The 17,435-nt window shown below is 45.5% G+C and overlaps 1 protein-coding gene across 1 annotated transcript; it reads left to right on the top strand.

Annotated features, from left to right (window-relative positions):
- Positions 1-773: 773 nt before the first annotated feature.
- On the top strand, positions 774-13,714 carry NEK2 (NIMA related kinase 2). The gene is made up of 8 exons (XM_055318977.1): positions 774-945; positions 2,207-2,424; positions 2,718-2,958; positions 5,085-5,167; positions 5,844-5,970; positions 6,842-7,058; positions 9,431-9,556; positions 12,871-13,714. The coding sequence occupies exons 1-8, from the start codon at positions 850-852 to the stop codon at positions 13,095-13,097; spliced, it is 1,335 nt and encodes a 444-aa protein (XP_055174952.1). The 5' UTR covers positions 774-849; the 3' UTR covers positions 13,098-13,714.
- Positions 13,715-17,435: the final 3,721 nt, after the last annotated feature.

Genomic DNA, 17,435 nt, shown 5'->3' on the forward strand with positions numbered 1-17,435 from the left:
TCTATGATGATTGCACCCAAAAGTCATGCGTAAGCTTTAAATCCTTTCTAGGAGGATCCACTGTTTGCAAATTGATTCTTCTCTTCCTGGCCCTTGGACCTAAAGCAAACAATCTAACTTTTCTGTGCTTCGGCTTCGTCCCCGGGCACGAATACTAATTCCTGCATTACAGGCTGGCGTTGAGGAACAAGCGAGACGGCACAGGTACAGCGCTCTGCGCAGTCCCCGCCGGGCGTGCCCCGGTTCGGGCACCGGTCGGCGAGGTTGTGTACGGTGCAGCCCCGCATCTCCGCACTCCGCTTCCGCCACGACTTCAGTGCGACGCCTCCCAGGCTCGGGGGTTCAGGAACCTAAGAGGAGGGCGCTGTGTAGACGAGAGTGGGTAGTGCAGGGGTCAGGGTGCCGAGGTCAGCAGGCAGCCCTTTGGGTGGGGTGGGGGGGGGCGGCGGCAGCGTGCAAAGAAGCCCGAAGGGAGCTCTCAGGACTTGGAGCACCCAGGAGGCCTGGGCGGGAGGTTCCCGAGTTGCGGAGACCCGCCTACACCCGCTTCCAATCCCCCCGCCTCCCTGCGGCTTAGCTCCGCCCCTTTCTCCCTCCGGGGGCGCGAAGCCGGGAAGCGGACGCGGACGCGGACGCGGTTGCCTAGCAACACACCTTTCCCAGGATGCCTAGGGTGTTGTGTTCTCTTAGCCAATCAGAGAGGCGAGGCGGCCTCCCCGCGGGCCAATAGGCTGCCAGGCCGGGGCCCGCGTCGGTTAAACCGGGCTGGAGACCCGAGCGGCTGCGCGGTGCCCGGAGCGGTCTCGGAGCCGGCGGAGCGACCTGCGGGAGGCCTGCGGCGGCCGGGCCATGCCGGCGCGGGCGGAGGACTACGAGGTGCTGCACACCATTGGCACGGGCTCCTATGGCCGCTGCCAGAAGATCCGGAGGAAGAGCGACGGCAAGGTGAGCGCGGGCCGCCTCCCTGTCTCCGCCGCTGCAGCGCTTTCTCCCGCCGGCGGCGAGCGCCCTCGGCCCCTGGGGTGGCTGGCGGGGGAGCGAGAGGCCCGCCTTCCAGGTCTGTGTCTGTCCGGGCTTGCTCCGGGGCTGGGGATCCAGCCTGCGTCTTTTGAGATCTATACCTATCTGTATTTTTTTTTCCCCTTCCCTCCTTTTTCCTGCTTTGACTTGCTAAGGGCCTCCCATTAGTGACAGGTAGGTAGCTCGAGTGTTGAGCTCTTTCCAGAATAGAGCGGCCCCCCTCGGACATCGGAAAGAGGCAGGGACCACCGGGACCTGGAGCTTTTTGTCTTGCAGTCAGAGCTCGTTTAAAAATACCCGTTCTTCGGATTATTGGATTCTTCTTTCCCAGGGTGTGCAGGTAGATCTTAATACGGGAAGAAACAACCGAGAGGAAACTGCCTGCCTGTCTGGGGCTGGAGGGATCTTTCTTCCCAAGGTCTCTCACCCTGGAAAAGTGGGCCCGGTTGGAATGATGAGGGGCTTTGATTACCTCTTTTTTTTTAAATATTTTATTTATTTATTCATGAGAGACACACACAGAGGCAGAGACACAGGCAGAGGGAGAAGCAGGCTCTCTGCGGGGAGCCTGATGTGGGACTCGATCCCTGGACTCCAGGATCACACCCTGAGTGAAAGGCAGATGCTCAACCACTGAGCCACCCAGGTGTCCCTATTACCTCTGCTCCAGCTTTGACCAAAGTACCTTTCCCCGACCTACCACAAAGCACCTGAAGGCAGCGGTTTGGGGGAGGCCGAATATGTGCCTCATGCCCCTGTCTCCCATTGCATCATTTACTGCTTGAAATTGAGGGCAAAGTTACAGAAATAAATGCAGGGGTTCTTAAGTTTATTGAAGTAAACTAGATGATAACAAATGTGTGATCTATTTAATAAAGAAGTGACTTTTAAAATTTTTAAATTTTAGGGGCACCTGGATGGCTCAGTGGTTGAGCATCTGCCTTTGGCTCAGAGTGTGATCCCAGGGTCCTGAGATCAGCCCCGCATCAGGCTCCCTGCCTGCTTCTCCCTCTGCCTGTGTCTCTGCCTCTCTCTCTGTCTCCCATAAATAAATAAATAAATAAATAAGTAAATAAATAAATAAATAAATAAATGAAATCTTTTTAAAAAAATTTTTTTTTAATTTTAGAATGTTCGTTCTTTGAGTATAATGAGTTCATTCATACCTTGGAAATTCTTACTTCAGGTATTAGTTTGGAAAGAACTTGACTACGGCTCCATGACAGAAGCCGAGAAACAGATGCTTGTTTCTGAAGTGAATTTGCTCCGTGAACTGAAACATCCAAACATTGTCCGTTACTATGATCGAATTATTGACCGAACCAACACGACACTGTACATTGTAATGGAATATTGTGAAGGAGGGGACCTGGCTAGTCTAATTACAAAGGGAACAAAGGAAAGGTAAATTCGTCTTTTAAACTTAAGCTAAAAACGGGCCAAGTTTTCTTTTCTGTTAAGCATCCTGTTTTAGGATTGGGGATGAAGTACTTAGTAATGGGAAAGACTTCTTGTATTTGTTTGATGGGTTGACAGCACTTTAGAAAATCTCTGGTGAATCAACACCCATATCTCATGTTGAAAATAAGAGTTTATTTCCCTATTTGTACATTCTGAAAACTAGAGACTTCACGTTATCCCATTTTTTAAATGGCTTTGTTCATAAGTTATATGCTGTATAACTGCTTTGGTTTCAGACAATATTTAGAGGAAGAGTTTGTTCTTCGAGTGATGACTCAGCTGACTCTGGCCCTAAAGGAATGTCACAGACGAAGCGATGGTGGTCATACTGTGCTGCATCGTGATCTGAAACCAGCCAACGTTTTCCTGGATGGCAAGCAAAACGTTAAGCTTGGGGACTTTGGGCTAGCGAGAATATTAAACCATGATACAAGTTTTGCAAAAACATTTGTTGGCACACCCTATTACATGTCTCCTGTAAGTACTTCAGAATTTAAATACTTTTTAAACATCCTAATGCTAAGCATTCAAATGCAGGGAAATTGAGGTTTTGTTTACTTGTTTGCTTAGTAATACACAATAGTCAAGAATTATAACATTCATTTTAAATTTATATTTTTTTCAAATGAACCACCAGACTATTTAATTCCTCTATATCAGCAATTAAAGTGAAGCTTTTTTTTTTTTTTAAGATTTATTTATATATTTGAGAGAGCATGAGCAAGAGTGGAGGGAGAAGCAGAGGGTGAGGGAGAGAATCTCAAGCAGACTCCCCGCTGAGTGTGGATCTCAACTCGGGGCTGGATCCCCAGACCCTGGGATCATGACCTGAGCCAAAAGCAAAAGAGTCGGACGGTTACCCAACTGAGCTACCCAGGCATCCCTAAAGAGAAGCTTTTATTGAATGACTGTCCTGTGGCAAGTGCCAGGATTACAAAGATGAAATAGGTTTTGTCTCTGGCCTCAAGAGCAACATCTCCCAAAGTGCGGTGGGTCCTGTACTTCAGCTTGGACTTCTTTGGAGTGTTTGTTTAAAATGCAGAGTCCTGGACCCCAAACCCAAATCCAGTGAGTCTGGATCTCTGGACCAGTTCTTGTACTCTGCTTTCACCCCCACCCCCCTTCCACTTTTCATTTTGGACTCTGCCTTTTAACACACTCTCTAGATGATTCTTCTTGGTGGAGATTCACTCCAGATAACATGTTTTTACAGTGTTAGCTTCTTGTACTTGCTCTTTTTTTGTTGCTTTTTCCTGCAGGGAGCTGCAGCCCACTCACATTATGTATCCTTTCCCTCTGTTCCTGGATATTTTGTTTCCAAGATTTCTTACCCTTCTAAGGAGCCAGGCTCTGCATACCTTTGTGTGAATTGTTCTGTCTTCCTCTTTGGTTATTTCTTGGCCTGTAGCTCTCAGAATGAAATTGCTAGGTCAAAGAATATGAACTGTTTATGACTCTCTAGATATTACCTAATGGTTCTTGATAAGCTTGAAGCAGTATGCTATCACCAGTGTGTTGTATATGAAATCTGAGCAGATACAGATGGAGATTTATTCTTTTTTTTTTAAGCAATTCACAAACATTTCCAGGATTTTCCAAATCTTTTTTAGTTATTTTCCCCAATCTGACTATAGTATAAAACTTTGTAAATTAACAGTTTTGTTTTTGACTAAGCTCAGACACTGTCAGAACCAAGCCGTTTTCTCACTGGATCAGATTCCAAATAGAAAGCCTTAAACATAAAGGAAAATTATCCGGAAGTGGTTCTTGGAAAATTTGAAACCTGTGTAATTCTTTTGTTCCTTTTCCCTCCTGCTCTTGTAATTAGATCAGTTCGGTCTTCCCTAAGGCATTGATTGTCAGGAAGTGGTATCAGACTCACCTGTTGGGAGATTAAAACACCAAGAAGCTTCCCGAAGGCTTTGGTACTTGCTTCAGTGCCCTTTGTTGAGAATAAGAACTATGGTAGACTATTACTGTACGTGTGGGAGAAAGGCAAATGATTAAACTAGAAAATGAGAATAATTCATACTGTGACTTACACTGTGGACTAAGGGAAAAATATATAAATGGATAATTCATTAAAATGGATAGCCATTTATGTCTATATCCACTTAAATGTAGGCTAGATAAATGTTTTGGTTATTCTGAAATTTCTCTGGTACTTTTTTCCCCCTCAAGTTCTTTTAAAATGGAATGTTTAGATTATGAATGCCTTGTGGGTAGAGGTTTGAATTATCAACACCTGATCTATTGTAACACAATAACATTTATGCAAGAAAAAAAGGTGCATGAATTATATGGGACAAAATATATTAGAATGATTACCTTTTTTCCATTATAAATTTGAAGATAAAATACAAAGTGCCATCTTTTGTTATTATGATACAAGATTGACATAAGCTGAATGAGCCTTTTGTATTTGATATTTTTGTTATAGATATAAAATGTAACATAAAATGTTTTCCTTTTTTTTTTTTTCCTTTGAGTCAGTATTACCAAACTTAAAGAGATTCCACTTTTGTCTCGGGTCATTTTGTAAGTTTTAAAACAAGATAAACTTTTGATTCCTCCTACATTTTTACCCTGATTACCCCCTTTAGGAACAAATGAATCGGATGTCCTACAATGAAAAATCGGATATCTGGTCACTAGGTTGTTTGCTGTATGAATTGTGTGCATTAATGTAAGTATGATGAAGACAGATTTCTGGTCTGAAGTTTATACAGTCATAGAGGCTTGTCACCTTTCACTGGGTTCAACTTTTTGAGCATCCATGCATATTCAAATCTGAAAGACTCATACAGATTAAAAAATTATTTGCAAATTAATAATGTAACCCCTGAGGCTGGTTCACACTTTTAACCTGGTTAGATTCATCCCTTGCTAGACTGATACTTAGCTCAGGGGGAGAGCACAGAGGTCACAGAGGTCAGGCCTATGGAAGACATGAAACGAAAGTCTAGGGGAGAGGTCTGGAGAACAAGAAAGTGTTCCCATTCTTTTCCTTCTAAACTCTTTTGTAGAGCAGCAGTTCTCAGCCCTGGAGTGGGAAACAATCCTACCCTCTAAGGGACATTTAACAATGTCTGGAGACATTTTTGGATGTCACAGCTAGAGATAGCTACTGGTGTCTCATGATTAGACAGGCCAGCAATGCTGCAAAATGTACTACAATGCACAGGTTAGCCTCCCCTAACAAACATTACATAACTCTAAATGTCTAATGCCAAGATTGGGCTACTTAGCTGTGGAAGACAATCCCAGAAGAGACATAAATACAAACTGGAGCTTAAACTGTGCTTTTGATTTGGTTCCTATTCTATATTTTCATTTTTACATTAAAAACATTTCTCCCTCAGGCCTCCATTTACAGCTTTCAACCAGAAAGAACTAGCAGGGAAGATTAGAGAAGGCAAATTCAGGCGAATTCCATACCGTTACTCTGATGAATTGAATGATATTATTACAAGGATGTTAAATTTAAAGGTAAAGAGTGTAAGATTATATTGTCTGTGTCTATCTCTCAATTACATCGTGGAGTATATTTTCTCTCTTGGAGCAATAAGACTGAAGAAGCACTAGCTGTATTTCCTTAGGTAAATCTACTCTGTTAATGCAAGTGAAAACATGTAAATTTGGCAAATTGTGTGTTCTTGCTAGCCTACGTTCTGTGCTCTCTTTAGGTCTCCTTTCTCTCTCTGCCATGCTAACAGATGGTTGATAGCAAAGCAAGATTGCAGAAAACCTCCAAATCCGCAGTTCCCTTTGCTTACCTCAGCGTGGCAGGTGGTAAGGGAAGGAGTCACAAATAAGACTTCATTACCCTGCCTCTTGCTCCAGTTGAGAGATCAGAGATGGGGCAAGGGAGGGCTGGCTTAAAAAAAAAAAAAAAATCCAGGGGAAATAAATAAAGATGAGGTGGAAAAAAATCTGGCCGTGGGATGGGGATGGAGATGTCCTAGGGTCAGGTTGAAATGCTGTGGAATTACAAAGAAGGATAATGGTGACCTGACAGGACTGAAGTTTCAATGAGAGAGGATTTTGCTTAAAGTAGTAGTAAAGTAGTATTAGAGTACTTTCCCTAAAACAGACCTGAGCAGTGCTACCAACCACCAGCTCAGGGATTAAACTTTTTTAGAAAGGTTAAGGGGGAATGGAGGTTAAGTGAACCATTACTGTGGACCCAGAACCTCATGGGTTAAAGCCACCAGTGAACTTAACCTTTCCAGGTGTTGATTTAAGACTCATCCATAAAGGAGGCCTTTCTTTTGTCTTGGAAACATATGCCATTTTTTAGTGTACCTGCTCTGTTAGGACGAGCATTGTGTTATGAAATCTAATTATTTCTTTCCCCCAGGATTACCACCGACCTTCTGTGGAAGAAATTCTTGACAATCCTTTGATAGCAAACTTGGTTGCAGAAGAGCAAAGAAGAAATCCTGAGAGGAGAGGGCGGCGATTAGAACCAGAGAAGTTGCAGGATTCCAGCCCTGTCTTGGGAGAGCTGAAACTAAAGGAACTGCAGCTACAGGAGAGAGAGCGAGCCCTCAAAGCTCGTGAAGAAAGACTGGAGCGTAAGTCCAAGTGGGGGCAAAACACGGGAGAGCTATGGAGGTTCTTTTGATGTGCATGAAATCTATTGGAATGGAATATTTGATATTCGTATGTTCTGCTGGAACATACTATAAATGCTTGAGAAACCAGAATATGGGTTGTAAAATAGTATATGAAGCATGCTGGCCACCTTCATATAGAGCCTCTTTTTCTGAGATTGGTCGTTCTTACTGTTGTTACTAGCTGTGATGTCCCTAATGCAGTAGCCATTATACTTTACTGCGGAGCCTCTTTTTCTTTCCCTTAATATGTTTATACCCTAAATTTTTTTTTCCATTGTAAAAGAGGGTTTTAGCATTGGCTGCCTTCCATAATAAAAACCATCACTTTCATTTTCTGAAATGGCTGATCCAGCACAGTGCAGATGTAAAATACTGTAGCATGCAGAACCCAATATGTTCAGGCAACTCAGTAGAGTATGTGGGCACCAGGTGTTTTAGGCCCATCAATACTCTGATGAGTATTAATTGATTAGATACTAATTAGTTCTTGATGTTGAAAGTCTGTCTATCCTACTAAAGCATGAGCCGCTACCCAGGTTTTTGCATGATGCAGGGTAGCAAGAGCAGGAGCACTACAGTAAAGAGTGATGGTCCAGTGGAAGAGAAGCCATGACAGGACAGATTGAGGCCCCCTCAGCAGATGTGAAGAAATACTAGGTGGTCCAGGTTCTTGGACATCACACTGGGGAAGTGGCCTGTGCCGTCCCTGTGGGAGCCTTGTGTACAGGTAGGTGAAGAAGAGGCAGCTTCATGTAGCACAGAGCACTATTTTTTTTTTTAATCTGTTTTACTGCTTATAAGCTATGTGACCTTAGTCAAGAGATGACCCTCTCTGGGCCTCAGTTTCCTCCACTACAAAAAGATAACGTTAGGGGCACCTGGGTGGCTCAGTGGCTGAGCATCTGCCTTCGGTTCAGGTCATGATCCCAGGGTCCTGGGATCAAGTCCTGCATTGGGCTCCCCCGGGAGTCTACTTTTCCCTCTGCCTCTCCCCACAGATGCTCTCGCTTGCTCTCTCTCTCTCTCTCTCTCTCTCTCAAATAAATAAATAAAATCTTTAAAAAAAAAAAACCAGGGATCCCTGGGTGGCGCAGCGGTTTGGCGCCTGCCTTTGGCCCAGGGCGCGATCCTGGAGACCCGGGATCGAATCCCACATCGGGCTCCCGGTGCATGGAGTCTGCCTCTCTCTCTCTCTCTCTCTCTCTCTCTCTCTCTCTCTGGGACTATCATAAATAAATAAAAATTTAAAAAAAAAAAAAAAAAAAAAAAAAAAAAGGGATCCCTGGGTGGCGCAGCGGTTTGGCGCCTGCCTTTGGCCCAGGGCGCGATCCTGGAGACCCGGGATCGAATCCCACATCGGGCTCCCGGTGCATGGAGCCTGCTTCTCCCTCTGCCTGTGTCTCTGCACCCCCCCCCCCTGTGACTATCATAAATAAATAAAAATTTAAAAAAAAAAAAAAAAAAAAAACCATTAAGGGAAGAGAGAAAGAAAGAGAGTTACAACCATCTCCTGCCATCCCCGTGGCTCACCTGATTTTGCTTCTGCAGCTTCATGCACAAGGTGGACTATAGGCATGTTTCTGTTTAAATGAACTTAGAAAGCATCCGATGCATTCATGACTGTTTATTACTTCCTGATGTTGGTTGCATAGCGTGCTGTGAGATAGGCTTTCTGCAGAAGGATAACCTATGCTTACCCAGAAATCTTTTCTGGATGCTTCTGTCAAAAGAATTTGTAAAACAAACAACCCTTTTATTAAAACTTACCCCAGTGTTCTGTAGTTTCATATAGCAACTGAAACCTGAACTTTCTGAATTCTGAGCCATGAATTTAAAAATGACCTTTGTTACTGATCTAAAGAAGTACCTCCTAACCTAGCTGTGGTTTTTTTTCCCCTCCATTTGGGTGCTGTCACTCACCCAGAAGGAGCGTTTGCTCTGTGAGGTCAGGTCATGCCCGGAAAATGGACTGTTGCCCGTTTTCAGTGGAAAGCAGAGATGGCTTTAGTTGTTTATTTTCCCAAATGGGTTCCACTCAGACAGCATGACCAAAGGTTGATGCTAACTTTGTGTTTGTGCTTAAACCAGTCCTTATGAGAAAACCTAAGACAACACGCCACATACTGAAGTGCTGGATTAAAACCTAACACAATAGCTTGACCAGGGTTTATGGTAAGAAAACTTTCATGGTACCAGTGAGGTGTGCTGGTCTTCATGATTAGGAAAGGTGGAAAGATTACCAGATGTGAAAGGTCTTATACCTGTAGCCCCTCGTTGACATCTTTCTTATCCCTTGCCTTTTTATTTTTTTTTTCTTGCCTTTTTTAAAGAGAAGGAACGGGAGCTTTGTGTTCGTGAGAGACTGGCAGAGGACAAGCTGGCTAGGGCAGAAAATCTGTTGAAGAATTACAGCCTGCTGAAGGAGCAGAAGTTCCTGTGTCTGGCAAGTGATCCAGGTATGAGAATCAGCTCCGTAGACAGAAGCTGCCGCCATAGATGAAGTGGCATCCCTGTTGCTGCCATGGGGCCCTGGTAGCCCTAAGTCTCCCAAGTCTAGCATTTTAAGATGGAGTTAATGAAATATATGCATTTCAATGGAAATAATGATTCTTTGATAGCAGTGATTTACTTAATGGGTTCATAGACCCGAGGCAATGAGTCCTACTGAGTTCGGCTTCAATTTTATTTACCTCACTGAACTACCTATTTAGTTTTTGATACTTGTTTTTAAAAGTTAGGCCTTTTTAAATTTTTATTTTTTTATTTAAAGATTTAATTTGTTTATTCATGAGAGACACAGAGTGTGAGAGAGAGAGAGAGAGGCAGAGACACGGGCAGAGGGAGAAGCAGGCTCCATGCAGGGAGCCCGACGTGGGACTTGATCCCGGGTCCTCAGGATCAAGCCCTGGACTGAAGGCATCCCTAAACCTCTGAGCCACCCGGGCTGCCCTAGGCCCTTTTTAAAAATAGCATTTCAGATTTTCCTCTGGCTTCATTATCAAAACTTTACATTTCTCTCCATTTTCAAGCAGAAATCCCAGCATTTTATTCTTGCCACAGGAGCAAGAGTAGTAAGTGCCACCTCATTTATAGAAAGTACAACTTAAGAGGTGTGATAAACTGACCGTAGAATAAGGCATCACTTTTGGATCTTTGCTAAGACCCCTTCAAACTGAAACATGTATTTATCAAAATTTGGTTGGTTGATATCTACGAACACTCTGTGTATCCTTGTTACTCGGAGTGTTATTTGTGGACAGTCAGCCTTCCCAGGGCCCTGTCTTTGTGTGCCTTGTGCCCTCGCTCTGTTCTCCAAGACGTGGTGGGCGCATAAACCAGTGAGCCAGCTCTAACGGGCCTTCTCCATTTCACCGAATGCCCACATCCAACCTAATCGACTCTTTACGCTTATAGAAAATGTGATGTGTTAAACCTCATTTCTCTAAATTTCTTTGTGACACAACTTATTTTTTACAGTGTTTCTGTGGGTTTTAAAAATTGAGTGTCTGAGCAGCCCGGGTGGCTCAGCAGTTTAGCGCTGCCTTCTGCCCAGGGCATGATCCCAGAGTTCCGGGATTGAGTCCCACATCGGGCTCCCTGCATGGAGCCTGCTTCTCCCTCTGCCTGTGTCTGCCTCTTTCTCTCTCTCTGTGTCTCTAATAAATAAATAAAACCTTAAAAAAAAAAAAAAAGAGTATCATGGCTTTGGCAAATAGTGACAGTTTAAAAAAAAATTGAGTGAATTTTCCAGTGAAACTTGGGCGGTCTACTGTGTAGGGCAGCATTTGTGAAGGCTGCTGTCATTTCCATCTGGAATAAATTGAGACAGTATCTTCTCCTTCTGCCACCCATAAAGGCAAAATAGGCTAAAATTATTATCAGTGTGGTAGAGCAAGGAGAAGTTTTGATCTGGTTGAGTTTCACTCATCAAACCCGTTGTCCAGAATCATCAAAGGTCCTGCTAGGTCTGCTCCTCCAGGGAATGAGCTTATTTACATCTTGCCCTGAGAGTCTTTGAACAAAGGCTGAAAAGAGCTGGAGCAGGATGATGTGTTTCAATATAGGATATATAAATAGGTATAGGGGGCAGCCCAGGTGGCTCAGCGGTTTAGCTCTGCCTTTAAGTCCTGGAGACCCAGGATCAAGTCCCATGTCAGGCTCCCTGCATGGAGCCTGCTTCTCCCTCTGCCTCTGTCTCTGCCTCTCTCTCTCTCTGTGTCTCTCATGAATAAATAAAATCTTCAAAAAAAACATAGGTATAGGGATCTGTGTCAATGGGAATCATGACAAACACTTAAAATGAGCACCAGGAATCAAGTATCCCCCGGGGCCAGGAGATATTTTATGGCACCTGCTCTGAGCATGTCAATCATAGGCAACAAAGCAGGGGTGAGTGGGTGCCCTTGTGCACCTAGGACAGTTGGAAATATCCTCTCCCCGCCCTCGGGCTATACAATTCAGATCAGAGGAAAGTATAATATATCAAAATCATCACAGTAAGCAGCAGCATCTTTGTAAATGCTCCTAATCTATTTAATGAAATGTTAAACTCATTTTCTACTTAGTAAAATAGTAATTCTTTTTCTAAACCCTTCTTTGTTATAAAACCACCCCATTTGTAAGATTTACAATTTACATAGTCGGTGTATAAATACGGAGGTATTTGTGATGGTAAAGGTGGTTATCTTCAAAAAGAGTAGAGTTAAGGTCTAAAAGCAGTCAAGTTTGCTTTGTAGCAGGAACAGGACCAATGTATGATATAGGAAGTCCCAGGACAACTAGAAGGCAGTTTCTCTGTGTAGCCTGCCCCTACCCGAGAGCCTTTCCATTTCCTTGGCCTTGAGCATCTCCTCCAGAGAGCCACGTACGTGACTTCTCACTTCTTCACTTGCATAAAGTCTCTGCTCAAAAGTCCCCTTATGCAGCTTTCCGCCCTGCAGACACCACCCAGTCTCCCTTTCTCAGTGTTATTTCCCCCCAGTATACCTCAGATATTCCCGCATGTGTACTCATTTACTTGTTTCTGGTCTGGCTCCTCCTACTAGAATGGGACCTTTGTTTGGTCCACAGTGGCGCGTACAATGAGCTCAGTAAATATTGGAACATATTTCCTTTAAATGAACACAAAGGAAAAATAAAAAGTTTCTGGAATTCAAAACTGCACGTCCCCAACTCCCGGATGGTTCTGTCAGTAGCTAATAGTGTAGCCACTTCATGGACATTTTTCTTCACGTAAAAAACATTTTTCACTACACCATTAACTTGAATTACCTTTTCCATGCCGAATTTGCTTAGGTTCTTTCTGAAACAAGTTTCCGGTCCATTAAGCTGCAGTGAAATAAGTGTTCTTGAATATTTAACCGAGATTATAGGTGCTCTCTGTAAAAAAGAGCTTGTGCTTCCTTACTGTTGTGGAAGTAACGTGCTCTAGGTAGAATAGCAATTGTTTTCAAGAACAGAGATAAGTCATGCAGATTTCCAGAAGTTTTACATTGTGGCCCATAATCACCAATGAACTTAACCTTTAAAGAAGGGTTGATTGCTAAGAGAATACGACCCATGGCCTATTCCAGAACTGATTTTTTTCAGTGCTGTGGGTTAAAAGATGGATTGCTCCTGGCCAGCATCATGCCCCTAGCCTCCTGTCCCAGAGAAAATAACACAGGTACCCCCAGATGACTAATGTGAACTGAAAGATTACGTGTTTTTGAGGAGTCGGGTAAGTATGGAGGAGTTGAACTTAAAACTCTTTCTCTTTCTCTTTCTCAAGAACTTTTTGACCTTCCATCCTCGATAATTAAGAAGAAAGTTCATTTCAGTGGGGAAAGCAAAGAGAACGTCATGAGGAGTAAGAATTCTGAGAGTCTGCTCACCTCCAAATCCAAGTGCAAAGACCTGAAGAAAAGGCTTCACGCCGCTCAGCTCCGCGCTCAAGCCTTGTCAGATATCGAAAAAAATTACCAGCTGAAAAGCAGACAGATTCTGGGCATGCGCTAGCCTAGCAGAGAGACACAGAGCCGTGTACAGTATATCACCTACCCCTTAAAGATTGATATTCAACTGCTGTAGCTTCACCATACTTGGTTCCGTGAGCCACACCTTTTTGTATAGTGAGTGAGATATTTTGGGATTGCTTTGGTTGTTCTTCTGCAACACTTGTACCAAATGTCCACACCTTTAATTTTTCTTTCTTTATAGAAAGAATGACATTTTCGTGGTTGGTTGGGCTTTCTGAATCCTGCGTGTGATTACTACTGGAACATGAAACATTACCTTCTAAATGTTAGGGGGCGGGGGGCGGCGGAAATAATGTTAGGGGAAAAAATGTAGCACTTAGTTGAAACGACTGAGTGGTGTTCTTATAATTGTTGTGCCTAGATTTAAGGTTTTAAATGTTCTTGAGCTTAGAAAACCTGATGGGATGCAAATTGGCCACTAATACTGTGACATCCGGCTTAGAAATAGCCCTCTGGTCTGCAGTGGAAATCTGTCACCTTGCGTGAAATCCATCACTGTGATGTCTATATTCTTCCCTTTTTATTCTATTTAAGAGTCTGAGCTGGCTGTCATTTACCCCCTGTTTCTCACTAAATAAACATTCTTTAGTTTTCCTATGTTTATCGTCTCCTGCATTTGTTGGTCACTCCGGTGAGGGTGTCGGTGTCTGTGGTTCATAGAGAATAGCAGTCTGGTGCTCATGAGAGCTGTGATGGTATTTCACTCTCCATCTCATCAACCTGTCTAAGCCAGTGGTCCTTAACTAGGGGCCACTTTGCATCCCAGGGGACATTTTGGAATCTTTGGAGACAGCAATTGTAATGCCGGCGGGGAGGGTGCTACTTGCATCTAGTGGGAAGGGGCCAGGGGCGCTGCTGAATAGCCCACCACGCACAGGACTGCGTCCACCCCAAAATGTCTTACAGTGACACTCTTGTTTTTTTAATAGTGCCATCCTGAGAAATCTGATCTAGGCTAAAACTTGTTGGAACATGCCCCACCCTTGAAGGAAACTTACTGTAGTTTTGAGGGATTATTTTTTTTATGTGTCTGACTTCTGGTATGAATTAGCAGGGGTTGCCGTGTCCGTCACGTGTTGCGTGTGATGTTTTCCTGGGAATGCTAATCTTTTCGGCTTAATGAAATAAGACCGAATTGTGAAGGGTTAATAACAAATGGGAAGAAATGCCTCCTTTATTCGCTATTTTGTTGCTGGTTTATTACACAGTTATAATGTAGTTCCATTAAAAACAAATGATATTATCAAAACAAACTGATTTCCAGGCCTTGAAGGGTATACCCAACAGATTAATCCTAACAGGACCACTTTGATATAAATGTTGAATATAATTCGCAGGGCCTAGTGGAAAACAAAAATGTAGGGCTCTTTGTTTTATTTTTTTCTTTATTTTTTATTTATGGTAGTCACACACACAGAGAGAGAGAGGCAGAGACACAGACAGAGGGAGAAGCAGGCTCCATGCACCGGGAGCCCGATGTGGGATTCGATCCCGGGTCGCCAGGATCGCGCCCTGGGCCAAAGGCAGGCACCAAACCGCTGCGCCACCCAGGGATCCCGGCTCTTTGTTTTAAAAGCAGAAACAAGTACCATTAAAAGTACTTGAAAAGCCTCGTCCTTTCTTCCAAGATCTCTGCTTATTGTGTGGTTTGCTATTTAATGTTCTAAGTAAGGAAAAAAATTTCAAATTATTAGCATGAACTTTAGTGTTCCTCTTTTATATTGTACCATGGCAGTTTTATTTATTATTTTTATTTTTTTTAATTATTATTTTTTTCGCCATGGCAGTTTTAAATGCAAATAGCACATTTAGCACTTGTGTAGAATCACGGACCTTAAGTCTGCATTTAATGGCTCATCCGGGAGGGTGCCTCAAGCTGAGCATAAGAGAGGCACACAGATCCCTGTGCCTGGCATCTGGGGACCCCTGACTGGTGCCTGCCCACTTCCTCGTCCCTCCAGCCTCCAGACCTACCTACTGTCAGGCTGGAGCAGTCCAGCCCGGCATCTGCCCCTCAGGCCCACTGCCGCAACCTAAGGTAGAAACCTTAGGTAGGAACCTAAGGATCCGTATTTTTATCTCCAAGCTGGGATTTTCTTTGTGCTGGATAAGGGTTCCTGGATCACTCCTGTCAAGAGAAGGCCTCCAGCTGGTCGTCCACTGGCCATGCCATGGGGCTGCTGGCTCAGGAGGGGAGAAGGGCATTGGGGGGCAGCTGTCTCAGGCCACAGGCCCCCAATCCTACCTCTCCCTCGCCCCGGCGGCACAGGAGGCCCCTTCTGGGAGCAGAGGGTGGCAGTGGTCCTGGGGCCCGGGCAGGGAGGGAAAGCTGGAGACAGCCAGGTACACCGAGGGGTGGAGGACCTGGTGGTGGGAGGCAGGACCTTGCATGAACTGTGGCCTAGGCCCCCTTTTTTGTGCCATTGTCCCATCAAACTTGACTTACAAAACACAACACTCAGAGATCCAATTATTAAGAATTTCAAGGCTGCAAGCACAGAGCTTTAAATGCCAGGTGCCTAGCCCTTGGAGAGCGGAGTCCTATGTGTGAGGCCTGGGTGTCTGCCCTGGTTACACAGGAGACCAGCATACCTTAGGAAACTCCCTTCATACCTTAGGAAACATTTTTCTTTTCTTTCTTTTTTTTAAGACTTTATATATTTATTCATGAGGGACACAGTCAGAGGGAGAAGCAGGGACTGGATCCCAGGACCCCGGGATCACGCCCTGAGCTGAAAACAGACACTGGACCGCTGAGCCACCCAGGTACCAAGTCCCTTTTTAAGATCTTTTCATTTTTAAATCAGTGATGAGTTTTCCCCACCTCAGACTCCACCTTCATTTTCGTTCCTCCTTCATCCAAGCAACAAACACTTGGGCACCTACTGTGAGCCAGGCACAGGGTCAGGTGCCGAGGACAGGGTCATGCAGAAATCCTGACGTCCCTGCCCCGGTGGAGATTCCATTGGAACGGGGCAAAACAGGGAGCAAACGAGCCCATGCAGGGTGTGCTAGTGTTTAAGGAGCAGAGTTAGGTGGAAATGGGGAGCAGAGGGAACTGGGGTGCTATTGTAGGAGAGGTAGCCTTCAGGGGTAGGTAAGGAGGAGGCTGACGGTAGGTAGGGGCTGGGGGAGAAGAGGAAGGGCGAGTGTTGAATGAGGCAGGGGGAGAAGGGGAGGAGGCGCCGGTAGGGCAGGGGAAGCCCAGCTCACCTGGGAATGGAGGGGAATCCCAGTAGGGCCCGAACTGGAAGACAGACGCGGGCACTTGGAAATTAAGCACAGACATTTGACCCTGCTGTGCATCCCCTCTGGGAAAACCTTGCTTCCTGCTCACCTCTGAGCGTTTGGACCAGGATAGCCCATTGGATGGGGGTCTCAATGGGGGGGGGGGGCGTCCTTCCAAAGGAGGTGTCCCCAGCATCTCTAGGACCCTTCGAAGAGGCTCTGCTGGACACCAACCGCGGGCTCAGCGTTACAGACTTTGGTATTTAAGCAGTGAGCTTTCTCAAGGCCGGCTGCTCCTAGGCCTTGGGAAGAAAGGGTCTTGGATTCGGCGGCGACACAGCAGCCACAAGGTGGCGCCGCGGCTCCGCTGGACCAGACGTCCTGCAGCCTCCGGGGCCTCTGCAGCCTCTACAGCCTCCACGGCATCTGCAGCCTCTACAGCCTCCGCAGCCTCTGCAACCTCTACAGCCTCCGCAGCCTCTGCAGCGGCCGTAGCTGAGAGGCGTCTGGGCCAGCTTTGGTGAAGCGTCCCGTTCCCAGGATTTCATGCCAAGCATCCCAGCAGCCCCTGAGAAAGAGGCATCACTAGCATCACCCTTGATTGGGGAAGCCGAAGCCCAGCGAGCACAGCTGGGAAGAGGCACAGATAGGCATTGGTTTCGCCTCCAGGGCTCTCGCTCTTGGCCATCATCACCCTCCCCGAGATGCCGCAAGGTTAGTTTTGGCCCCAGACCATCTAGTTTCCCCGTAAGGACGGGCAGACAGTCCTAGTCCATGGCTTGACCCACAAGGACCAAGGAGGAGTGGGAGCAGAACTGGCATGGTCAGGGGCCAGGGGCCTTTCCAGATCTGTGTGCTCAGACCCATAGGTTAGTGCTGGCAGAGGGAGGCTGACAGGTGGCTCTCAAGTGACCCCAGGAGGACCGCAGGCCAAATGGCTCTCCACCAGTTGCCTCCACTCCCTCTCTCCAGCAGCTTCCATCCCCCCTCAAGGTGCTCCATTTCCCGGAAAGCCCAGCCTAGATGCCCAGGGCCTCCCTCTACCCACCTTCCTCTGCTGCACTCGGGCCAGCCTCCCCTGGGGTATTTC

This window comes from Nyctereutes procyonoides, unplaced genomic scaffold (genome assembly GCF_905146905.1).
Source record: "Nyctereutes procyonoides isolate TBG_1078 unplaced genomic scaffold, NYPRO_anot_genome, whole genome shotgun sequence".
Classification (NCBI taxonomy): Eukaryota; Metazoa; Chordata; class Mammalia; order Carnivora; family Canidae; genus Nyctereutes; species Nyctereutes procyonoides.